We start from the raw sequence: 11,435 nt of genomic DNA, 5'->3' as shown, positions 1-11,435 counted from the left end.
AACAAACTTGCCTTTACAATTAAAAACACACCGTCTCCTCGACATGATGCTCTCACACCAAACAGAACGTCTGTGTTAGGGGGGGTTGGGGTGGGGCAGGTCAGAGTTCCGTTTCCCCCAACACGGTAGGCGGAGATTATTATGCAAAATGTTCCTATGACGTACATAGAGATGGGCAAAAGATTTGAAATCTATAACGACTAGTTTCAGCGATTCAGAGTAGACTCCTTACTTTAGAAGCCAATAACTTTATAAATCGTGTACTTTTTGGTTTAATTATTTGCACATTGTTTACACTGATGGACAGCTACATCATACACTGTAATACAGGTAATTTTTGATTTCCCATCTGTGTGGCTCTTTAAGTTTAAGGTAAAAATAACTGCCATGAAATTATAGTATCTTACTCCTATGCAATAAATTGTTCTTTCACTACATCTCTTTACCTCTGTCTTTATCCTCTTCTCTTCTTTTTGGCACTGTATCTATCGCAGACTATGCTCATTTATAATGTGTCATGTAAATTCAGCCTTCCGTCACAATCAGGAAACTTTCACCGTGTCTAGAACTGGCGCGAGCTGCCAGGCCCGTTTCTACGAGCTGTGTGTTAACAAAAGCAGTGCTGTCTACATTGGATGCGGCGTCGGGCACGCTACACAACAAATTACCAACAACTGATCGTGTGCGCGCTCTGTTTCTGATGCACTTCAAGCACTCGATGGGCGGGGGAAGATTGAAGAGCCGGACTTTTTTTTTTTTTTTTTTTTGGTTTATTTGGTAGTATTTCGAATTAATGGTTTTTAAATAGTAGCCTATTATAAAAAAAGAAAATGTAAAAAAACAAAACAAAAAAAAATTCACTCGTTCACTCATTCTGGCGCCCCTATGGATGAGTGGCGCCCTTAGCATTTGCCTATACCGCCTATGCCGCTGCCCTGATCAGCGGGATCAGAATGTTAAGGCGGGGCTAGCACTTTTTTCCAGGGATTTCAGAACAACGGAACAGATATTGCATCATCGGCCAGGCATGGCCTATTTGATAATTTGCATAGGTCAACGATCATGTGCAGATTTGGAGGAAAGCCGTTTGCTAAAATTGCTTCAAATAGCGTTACATTCATACAGTTAAAATTATACCTGTCCAGATCTTAGGTGTTTCATGTCAAATTACATTAATACAGTTATGACTTCAGATCCCTGTCCAGACCTCAGGTGTTTCATGTCAAATTAAATTAATACGGTTATATTCAGATACCTGTCCTGATCAAAGGTGTTTCATGTCAAATTACAGGAGTACTGTGGTACCAGTCTGAATGTGAGTGGCTTATAAAACCCATTATTATTTTGTGATTACCATGGACGTCAATAACCATGTTTGGTTTGTCGTAAAACTTACAATAAAACATAAGTAACGTTAGAGTACTAACATTACGTTACGGCACTTTTAACATTTTTTGGTTGTTTATTTGTTTTCGAAAAAAGCCTAACTGTAAGTGAAAGTGAAAGTGGCATTCAGCCAAGTATGGTGACCCATACTCAGAATTTGTGCTCTGCATTTAACCCATCCGAAATGCACACAAAAAAAAAAAAAAAAAAACAGCATTCTGCGCATGATCAGTGACCTCTTTTTTTTTTTTTTGGGGGTAAGAGGGCATTTTACCAAGACCTTCAGAATCGCCCATTTTACGCAGGGAGGCAGGGTTTCATATTTTATTGAAGCAGCCCTGGGCACCGCCATTGGCTAGCAGACCCCCACCTGCTGTTAGCATTCCATTGACTCCCATTCATCTTGGAGTCACTTTGACAATGAACACGAAAATGTTTAAAAGGCTCCATTACCTTGTATCTTACATTATAGTCCCGTATAAGCAGTTTTTGTAGAATATATGATTATTACAACGATTGCGTTGTAACCTGCGACTCTCTGTTCACGCTCGCCTTCTCTGCAAGATTCGGTGGATGATTCAGAATTCTCCTTGCACGGCTAATTTCTCTACTGTGCGACAGAGAGTCGCTGGTTATGACGCAATCGTTAGCCTATTTTTTACAAAAACTGCTTTTACAGGACCATAGCGTAAGATACAAGGTAATGGAGCCTTTTATACATTTTCGTGTTCATTGTCAAAGTGACGCCAAGATGAATGGGAGTCAATGGAATGCTAACAGCAGGTGGAGGTCCGCTAGCCACTGGCGGCACCCAGGGGTGCTTCAAAAAATACGAAACCCTGCCCCCTGGGAGAAACTGCGGTGGCTGAGTCAGCCGGCTGCTCTCAAAACGTTCTCGCTTTACTTTGATGGCACACGTGACAGTCATGGTGTGTCGGTGCTGTTTCAAGTCAGACAAAATTTCTAACCGGACTGGTTGCACTGGTTCAAGTCAGACTGCGATTGGTTTGCGCAATGCTGTGTGAAGTCATGAGTATCACGCCTTCATAGAGAGAAGACAGATTCATAATTTCACAGATTTTTTAAATTAAATTCTGCTCTGTACCCTATAAAAACTATTACTGCCAGAGAGGACTGCGACTGGAACTTATCATCATTTGAACTACTTTTGGGACCACTTTGGCATTTTCGCATAAAGTAAATGATTGTGATTTATGTTACGCTTGTTTGTCTGTTATTCATTTATTTAAAACAGAATGTAGTTTTAAGAAATTGTTATGGTAGGTTTAGGGGTAGGTGTAGGATTAGTCGCTCAAAATATTGTTTTAATGTTATATTTTTACTAAAATTGTCATTTTCCTAAACATTTCTGTCCATTATGTTTTATTCTTTTAACATTCTGTATAAAATGGGTAGGCTTAGGTTCGGGGTTGGGTTTAGGGATCTTACATTTATCTAAAAAATGATAAAAAGGGAAAATATACATATATTTTTATGACATTAAAGGTTTGTCAATATTTTATGTTTTATTGGCTGTAAAAATGTAAGTATTGCATGTATTGTATGATTTAGTACCTTTCAAAATGTAAAACTATTTATGTTTTGTGTCTTTCAAAGTTACGTATTATTAACTACGTAAGATCCTTTTCCTATTTGGCACCTAAACTCTGGAATAACCTACCTAACATTGTCTGGGAAGCAGACAAACTCTGTCAGTTTAAATCTAGATTAAAGACCCACCTCTTTACCTGGCTCACACATAACACATTTCTAATATTGAAATCTGTTAAAGGATTTTTAGGCTGCATTAATTAAGTAAACCGGAACTGGGAACACTTCCCATAACACCTGATGTACTTGCTATATCATTAGAAGAATGGCATCTATGCTAATATTAGTCTGTTTCTCTCTTATTCCGAGGTCACCGTAGCCACCAGATCCAGTCGTGTTGATCAGCACCAAGAAAGGACCTCTACAGCCCTGAAAGACAGCGGAGACCAGGACAACTAGAGCCCCAGATACAGATCCCCTGTAAAGACCTTGTCTCAGATGACCACCGTGACAAGGCCACAGGGAACTGCTCAATCTGACTTTTCTGCAGCCTGGAATTGAACTGCTGGTCTAGTCTGGTCAGAGTGGAACTGCCCTCCGACTGAGCCTGGTTCCTCCCAAGGATTTTTCTCCATTTCTTGTGGCTAATGGTCTAGAGCATGTTGTTGTGATTTTGTTGTGGTCATCACAGAATTGAGTTCAGTCCATCCTTCAAAACCAGTCTCCCACCTGTCGAGAGATTTCTGACACATTTACTGTCTGCTTTCTTTACAAAAAAGACTGCATTTTGATGACTGCACAGTTTAATGGTCACATATTGATTTCCCTTCATTTGCTATTTATGCAGTCAAGATACCTTACTTAGAACTTAAGAAGGTCAAGTTACCACATGACCAGCAGAAAACCAAAACTAGCACATTGCTTTTATGTCTATGTTTTTAGAAATAATTTTCCCTAAACGTACTTCTTTTAAAAAATGCATTTATATAAGTATTTACTGATGGTAGGTTCTGTACTCATTTGCAATTATTTGTCTGAAAAATTAAAAGTAGATTGTGAAATCATCTCTGAAATAAAAGATCAGTGGGAAAAAAAAAATATATATATATGGTACAGCACTTTTTGACAAACACATCCTACTGGTTCCTCACATCGTTCATTTCATCTCTGGTGATGTTCATTTTGTCATTGCTCACCTGTTTTTTTCTAGTTTAGGATAAATCCATCCAGATATGAAAAACTTTGGATTTTTGCTTCTCTTTCTAATTGGTGAGTCTTTTATGTCATAACTAAACTGTATTTACATTAATTTAAGCTAAACTATTTTTGTTTAGGCCTTACTGCATCACACCTGATTAAACCACCTGTGTTTGCCAAACTCGGGGAAATCGTTAATATGTCTTGCTTTTACCAAAGCCTAATGGCCATGCACTTCTCATGGTACAAATATAAACTTGGAGAGAATCCCAGACTCATCTCCACCATTTACAAGTATGACAACAAAGCCCGGTTTTAGGTATGTTCTTCAAGAAAGAATTGTTTAAAAATGTATCACTTTTATGCTGTGTTTACATTATAATTTTGTTTATTTCAGGTGCTGATTTAGCAGAACAGATGATGACTTTTGTAATTCTTTCCATTGTTAGAACATTCCTTCTTTTAATTACTGTTGCCACAATTACTTTTTGGTACTGCATCAATTCAAAAAGAAATTCAAAAGATGGCTGTTCTCCATCTGCCATTGCTTTCTAAGATACACAGTCCAACCAGAAGGAAGACCAGGTCTGTTGAGGAAATCAGCTTCTGATCATCCATAATATGTAGCAAAGCATGATAAACAAAGACATAATTTGAACTCATTAACTTTTGTGTCATGTAACGTAATGTTTTATTTTGAAATTATAATATAACATAATATGTAGCAAAGCATGATAAAAAAGACATAATTAGAACCAATCGACTTTTGTGTCATGTAACGTAAAGTTTTTTCATATTAGAAATAAACTGTCCAATGTCAAACCATATGTTTGTCTCTGATTCTCAGAGTAATACAAAACTACCGTGGCATTTAGTTTTATCAAACTCATGTCTTGTAAATTAGGTTCCCTTTCAGTCGGTCACTCTCGACACCACGTCGGTGACCGACGCAAAATGGGATATCGCCTCGATAGACCAATCTACTTTGAGTGTAAACTAAACGAGCCAATGCAAATTGGCATGCAATTATTGTTGCATATACCAGTCTCCCACCTGTCGAAAGAGATTTCTGACACATTTAAGCTTTCTTCACAAAAAAGACTGCAATTTTGATGACTGCACAGTTTAATGATCACATGTTGATTTCCCTTTATCTGCTATGTATGCAGTCAAGAAACACTTACTTAGAACTTAAGAAGGTCAAGTTACCACATGACCAGCAGAAACCACAATTAGCACATTGCCTTTATGTCTATGTTTTAAGAAATATTTTCCCCTAAAATACTTCTTTTAAAAACTGCATGCATATTAGTATTTACTGATGGTAGGTGCTGTACTTACTTGCAATTATTTGTCTGAAAAATTAAAAGTAGATTGTGAAATCAACTCTGAAAGAAAAGATCAGTCGGGGAAAAAATATATGATACAGCACTTTTTGACAAACACATCCTACTGGTTCCTCACATCGTTCATTTCATCTCTGGTGATGTTCATTTTGTCATTGCTCATCTGTTTCTTTCTAGTTTAGGATAAATCCATCCAGATATGATAAACTTTGGATTTTTGCTTCTCTTTCTAATCGGTGAGTGAGTCTTTTATGTCATAACTAAACTGTATTTACATTCATTTAAGCTAAACTATTTTTGTTTATTACTTTTAATATTTTTGTTTAGGCCTTACTGAATCACACATGAATAAACCACCTGTGTTTGCCAAACTGGGGGAAATCGTTAATATGTCTTGCTTTTACCAAAGCCTAATGGCCATGCACTTCTCATGGTACAAGCATAAACTTGGAGAGAATCCCAGGCTCATCTCCACCATTTACAAGTATGACAACAAAGCCCGGTTTTACCATGATTTCCAGAATAGTTCACGCTTCTCTGTGCTGAATGACAAGGGTTTGCATCATTTGGTGATAAAAAACATACAGCTCTCTGACTCTGCTACATACTACTGTGGAAGTGCTTATTCCAATGTAATGGAATTTGTCGGAGGAACAGAATTGATAGTTGAAGGTAATTATAATTTTGAGTAATTGAGTTCTTTTTAACATTTGAAGTATAAAATTTAGTTATTTTAGGTTTCAAAAGGGTGTTTTGGCAGCAATGCAATAAGAAAAAAAAGTATTTGGGTTCACAACAGAACCTTTCAGTGAACAGTACTTAAAAGAAGCCTTTTTTTTTCTTGGTGTAAATATTCTAAAGAACTTTTTTCCATTTTAAATAACCTTTTGTGGAAAGAAAAAGGTTCCATATGTTAAAGGCACTTCATTGAACTGTCAATGCCAGTAAATAACCTTTATGTTTAAGAGTGCATAGTGGTGGTAAAGCTATGCTATTACTTTTAAGTGGAATATTGGAATGCAGTATACATGAGTATTATATATCTTACATAAAACTCACTCAATAATGGAATTTTTCATGCAGGGTTGATAAGCCACACTGTTATAAAACAACCTGCTTTAATGCCATCACATCATGGAGATTCAGTGAGTCTTAACTGCACGGTTCTAAATAAGAAATGTGTGGGGAACAACAGTGTGTACTGGATCATTCAGGAATCAGAAGAATCTCACCAAACATTCGTTGCCGCACATGGAACAAGTATTGGTCATTGTGAGTTGAGCTCCGAAGCTGATTTTAGAGCCCATAGATGCATTTACAACTTCTCTAGGAAAGACCTCAAACTTTTTGATTCTGGGACTTACAACTGCACTGTTGCTGCATGTGGGGAGATGCTGTTTTGGAATGATGCCAAACTGGACATTATAGGTATGTTCTTCAAGAAAGAATTGTTTAAAAATGTATCACTTTTATGCTGTGTTTACATTATAATTTTGTTTATTTCAGGTGCTGATTTAGCAGAACAGATGATGACTTTTGTAATTCTTTCCATTGTTAGAACATTCCTTCTTTTAATTACTGTTGCCACAATTACTTTTTGGTACTGCATCAATTCAAAAAGAAATTCAAAAGATGGCTGTTCTCCATCTGCCATTGCTTTCTAAGATACACAGTCCAACCTGAAGGAAGACCAGGTCTGTTGAGGAAATCAGCTTCTGATCATCCATAATATGTAGCAAAGCATGATAAAAAAGACATAATTTGAACTTATTAACTTTTGTGTCATGTAACGTAATGTTTTATTTTGAAATGATAATATAACATAATATGTAGCAAAGCATGATTAAAAAAAAAGACATCATTTGAACTCATTAACTTTTGTGTCATGTAACATAATGTTTTTTTTTTAATGATAATATAATATAATATGTAACAAAGCATGATAAAAAAAGACATAATTTGAACCAATCAACTTTTGTGTCATGTAACGTAAAGTTTTTTCATATTAGAAATAAACTGTCCAATGTCAAACCATATATTTGTCTCTGATTCTCAGAGTAATACAAAACTACCGTGGCATTTAGTTTTATCAAACTCATGTCTTGTAAATTAGGTTCCCTTTCAGTCGGTCACTCTCGACACCACGTCGGTGACCGACGCAAAATGGGATATCGCCTCGATAGACCAATCTACTTTGAGTGTAAACTAAACGAGCCAATGCAAATTGGCATGCAATTATTGTTGCATATACCAGTCTCCCACCTGTCGAAAGAGATTTCTGACACATTTAAGCTTTCTTCACAAAAAAGCAATTTTGATGACTGCACAGTTTAATGATCACATGTTGATTTCCCTTTATCTGCTATGTATGCAGTCAAGAAACACTTACTTAGAACTTAAGAAGGTCAAGTTACCACATGACCAGCAGAAACCACAATTAGCACATTGCCTTTATGTCTGTTTTAAGAAATATTTTCCCCTAAAATACTTCTTTTAAAAACTGCATGCATATTAGTATTTACTGATGGTAGGTGCTGTACTTACTTGCAATTATTTGTCTGAAAAATTAAAAGTAGATTGTGAAATCAACTCTGAAAGAAAAGATCAGTCGGGGAAAAAAATATATGATACAGCACTTTTTGACAAACACATCCTACTGGTTCCTCACATCGTTCATTTCATCTCTGGTGATGTTCATTTTGTCATTGCTCATCTGTTTCTTTCTAGTTTAGGATAAATCCATCCAGATATGATAAACTTTGGATTTTTGCTTCTCTTTCTAATCGGTGAGTGAGTCTTTTATGTCATAACTAAACTGTATTTACATTCATTTAAGCTAAACAATTTTTGTTTATTACTTTTAATATTTTTGTTTAGGCCTTACTGAATCACACATGAATAAACCACCTGTGTTTGCCAAACTGGGGGAAATCGTTAATATGTCTTGCTTTTACCAAAGCCTAATGGCCATGCACTTCTCATGGTACAAGCATAAACTTGGAGAGAATCCCAGGCTCATCTCCACCATTTACAAGTATGACAACAAAGCCCGGTTTTACCATGATTTCCAGAATAGTTCACGCTTCTCTGTGCTGAATGACAAGGGTTTGCATCATTTGGTGATAAAAAACATACAGCTCTCTGACTCTGCTACATACTATTGTGGAAGTGCTTATTCCAATGTAATGGAATTTGTCGGAGGAACAGAATTGATAGTTGAAGGTAATTATAATTTTGAGTAATTGAGTTCTTTTTAACATTTGAAGTATAAAATTTAGTTATTTTAGGTTTCAAAAGGGTGTTTTGGCAGCAATGCAATAAGAAAAAAAAGTATTTGGGTTCACAACAGAACCTTTCAGTGAACAGTACTTAAAAGAAGCCTTTTTTTCTTGGTGTAAATATTCTAAAGAACTTTTTTCCATTTTAAATAACCTTTTGTGGAAAGAAAAAGGTTCCATATGTTAAAGGCACTTCATTGAACTGTCAATGCCAGTAAAGAACCTTTATGTTTAAGCGTGCATAGTGGTGGTAAAGCTATGCTATTACTTTTAAGTGGAATATTGGAATGCAGTATACATGAATATTATATATCTTACATAAAACTCATTCAATAATGGAATTTTTCATGCAGGGTTGAAAAGCCACACTGTTATAAAACAACCTGCTTTAATTCCATCACATCATGGAGATTCAGTGAGTCTTAACTGCACGGTTCTAAATAAGAAATGTATGGGGAACAACAGTGTGTACTGGATCATTCAGGAATCAGAAGAATCTCACCAAACATTCGTTGCCGCACATGGAACAAGTATTGGTCATTGTGAGTTGAGCTCCAAAGCTGATTTTAGAGCCCATAGATGCATATACAGCTTCTCTAGGAAAGACCTCAAACTTTTTGATTCTGGGACTTACAACTGCACTGTTGCTGCATGTGGGGAGATGCTGTTTTGGAATGACGCCAAACTGGACATTATAGGTATGTTCTTCAAGAAAGAATTGTTTAAAAATGTATCACTTTTATGGTGTGTTTACATTATAATTTTGTCTATTTCAGGTGCTGATTTAGCAGAACAGATGGTGACTTTTGTAATTCTTTCCATTGTTAGAACATTCCTTCTTTTAATTACTGTTGCCACAATTACTTTTTGGTACTGCATCAATTCAAAAAGAAATTCAAAAGATGGCTGTTCTCCATCTGCCATTGCTTTCTAAGATACACAGTCCAACCTGAAGGAAGACCAGGTCTGTTGAGGAAATCAGCTTCTGATCATCCATAATATGTAGCAAAGCATGATAAAAAAGACATAATTTGAACTTATGAACTTTTGTGTCATGTAACGTAATGTTTTATTTTGAAATGATAATATAACATAATATGTAGCAAAGCATGATTAAAAAAAAAGACATCATTTGAACTTATTAACTTTTGTGTCATGTAACGTAATGTTTTATTTTGAAATGATAATATAACATAATATGTAGCAAAGCATGATAAAAAAGACATAATTAGAACCTATTAACTTTTGTGTCATGTAACGTAATGTTTTTTCATATTAGAAATAAACTGTCCAATGCTGAACCATGTTTGTTTCTGATTCTCAGAGCAATACAAAACTACCGTGGCATTTTGCTCTATCAAACTCATGTTTTGTAATTAGGTTAATATCTGAATTAGGCAGCCATGAGAAATGCATACACATTTCAGAGGTTCAAATGTTTTTAACTCATATATTTATTCCATAACAGAATGGGGACTGGATTGTAAAAATACATTAAATGGACAAATACATGTGTTTGACAATACAATTTTCCTTTAAGAAATATACACACACAAATTACAAAAATAACAAGGGTATTTAAGCCCAGAACATGCTGAACCTGTATATTACTTTACCCAAAACAACTGTTTAGAATAATTGTGATTTGCAAGTTTTGCATGATTCACTTTCTCATCAACGTGAATATAATATAGCAACAAACTACAGTAGATGTTATTGAAAAGAATTTCAAATTACATTTACTTAGACAATTTCGACAAAATAGACTTGGATAGAGGAGGATGTACCAGCACAACATTCATGAACATTCAATAAGGAGGGTGTGAAATAAGCATCTATAATTCTAGCCAGGGATTCTCCTGAGCTTTGCTTAGACATTTTGTGCACAGCCCTCAGTAAATTCAACTGTACTGTAACTGTCAAATGAACAGGTTTTTTTTATTAAATTTTTTTTTTATTAGTTTGCTGTAGAATTCTCCTCATATTTGAATATTTTCCTTAAAAATGTATCTAAAATATGACAGTTCATTGTTTTAAACAATCGACTGTTAATACTTCAAAATGTTAATACCTTCAAAAATGTTCCAGGGCTGAAATACAATGCAGTGAACTTATTCACGCAACAATAGGAAGTTGCCATATCCTCTTGAGTCATTCAGAAATGTTTTAGTTGATAAGTTCCATTCTCCGTTGTCTGAGGTGTGCATCATCAAAGCCTTTTAAAAAGTCAACATTGTTCCTACGATAGGACATTGCTATGGGCTGCGTCTTCTTTCCTAATAGTTGCTTGCAAGACACAATGAGATTAAAATATCTTTTGAGAAAATTACATTCTATTGTCACACTGTCTCCAATTTTGGCTTATTGCATAGGTTTTGGTTGATTAATAGCTTCGGCTGTAAAGCAACCGGAATTTAAAAAGTTCATAAAAAATGTAATGAAATAAATGTCCATGCTTTAAAAATATATTTGAGAAGAAGAATAACAATATTTGCCTACCACAAAAAGCTAGGATGATTGCACAGACTGCATGCATCTTTTTTAAGCATTAGCTCATTGTGAAGAACTAGAGACACGGGCCATCAAAAGGAAAATGTTGTTTGAGTTGATTGTTAGATGTTGTCAGATGGCAGAGTTGCTTTCATTGGTTAACCAAGCAGCCCCATTTATTTAGGGC

General features: G+C 35.5%; 2 protein-coding genes across 2 annotated transcripts; both read left to right on the top strand.

Annotated features, from left to right (window-relative positions):
• The first annotated feature begins 5,618 nt into the window (after positions 1–5,618).
• On the top strand, positions 5,619–7,342 carry LOC113052526 (uncharacterized). Its single transcript, XM_026216935.1, has 4 exons — positions 5,619–5,716; positions 5,808–6,152; positions 6,564–6,908; positions 6,987–7,342. Exons 1-4 carry the CDS (start codon positions 5,680–5,682, stop codon positions 7,142–7,144), a joined length of 885 nt encoding a protein of 294 aa, XP_026072720.1. The 5' UTR covers positions 5,619–5,679; the 3' UTR covers positions 7,145–7,342.
• An 826-nt stretch (positions 7,343–8,168) lies between these two features.
• On the top strand, positions 8,169–9,763 carry LOC113052525 (uncharacterized). Its single transcript, XM_026216934.1, has 4 exons — positions 8,169–8,266; positions 8,358–8,702; positions 9,112–9,456; positions 9,535–9,763. The coding sequence occupies exons 1-4, from the start codon at positions 8,230–8,232 to the stop codon at positions 9,690–9,692; spliced, it is 885 nt and encodes a 294-aa protein (XP_026072719.1). The 5' UTR covers positions 8,169–8,229; the 3' UTR covers positions 9,693–9,763.
• Positions 9,764–11,435: the final 1,672 nt, after the last annotated feature.

The sequence above is a fragment of the Carassius auratus genome, chromosome 32, assembly GCF_003368295.1.
Source record: "Carassius auratus strain Wakin chromosome 32, ASM336829v1, whole genome shotgun sequence".
NCBI classification, from domain to species: Eukaryota; Metazoa; Chordata; class Actinopteri; order Cypriniformes; family Cyprinidae; genus Carassius; species Carassius auratus.
The sequence above is the reverse complement of the archived record's forward strand: the minus strand, read 5'-3'. Positions and strand labels throughout refer to the sequence as shown.

What these genes read in the sequence shown, in the direction of transcription:
- LOC113052526 (XM_026216935.1), top strand. Translation starts at nt 5,680, where the DNA reads ATGATAAACTTTGGATTTTTGCTTCTCTTTCTAATCG. An exon ending in TTTGCTTCTCTTTCTAATCG is followed by an intron (nt 5,717 to 5,807) that starts GTGAGTGAGTCT and finishes ATTTTTGTTTAG; the next exon opens with GCCTTACTGAATCACACATG. An exon ending in AACAGAATTGATAGTTGAAG is followed by an intron (nt 6,153 to 6,563) that starts GTAATTATAATT and finishes TTTTTCATGCAG; the next exon opens with GGTTGATAAGCCACACTGTT.
- LOC113052525 (XM_026216934.1), top strand. Translation starts at nt 8,230, where the DNA reads ATGATAAACTTTGGATTTTTGCTTCTCTTTCTAATCG. An exon ending in TTTGCTTCTCTTTCTAATCG is followed by an intron (nt 8,267 to 8,357) that starts GTGAGTGAGTCT and finishes ATTTTTGTTTAG; the next exon opens with GCCTTACTGAATCACACATG. An exon ending in CGCCAAACTGGACATTATAG is followed by an intron (nt 9,457 to 9,534) that starts GTATGTTCTTCA and finishes TGTCTATTTCAG; the next exon opens with GTGCTGATTTAGCAGAACAG.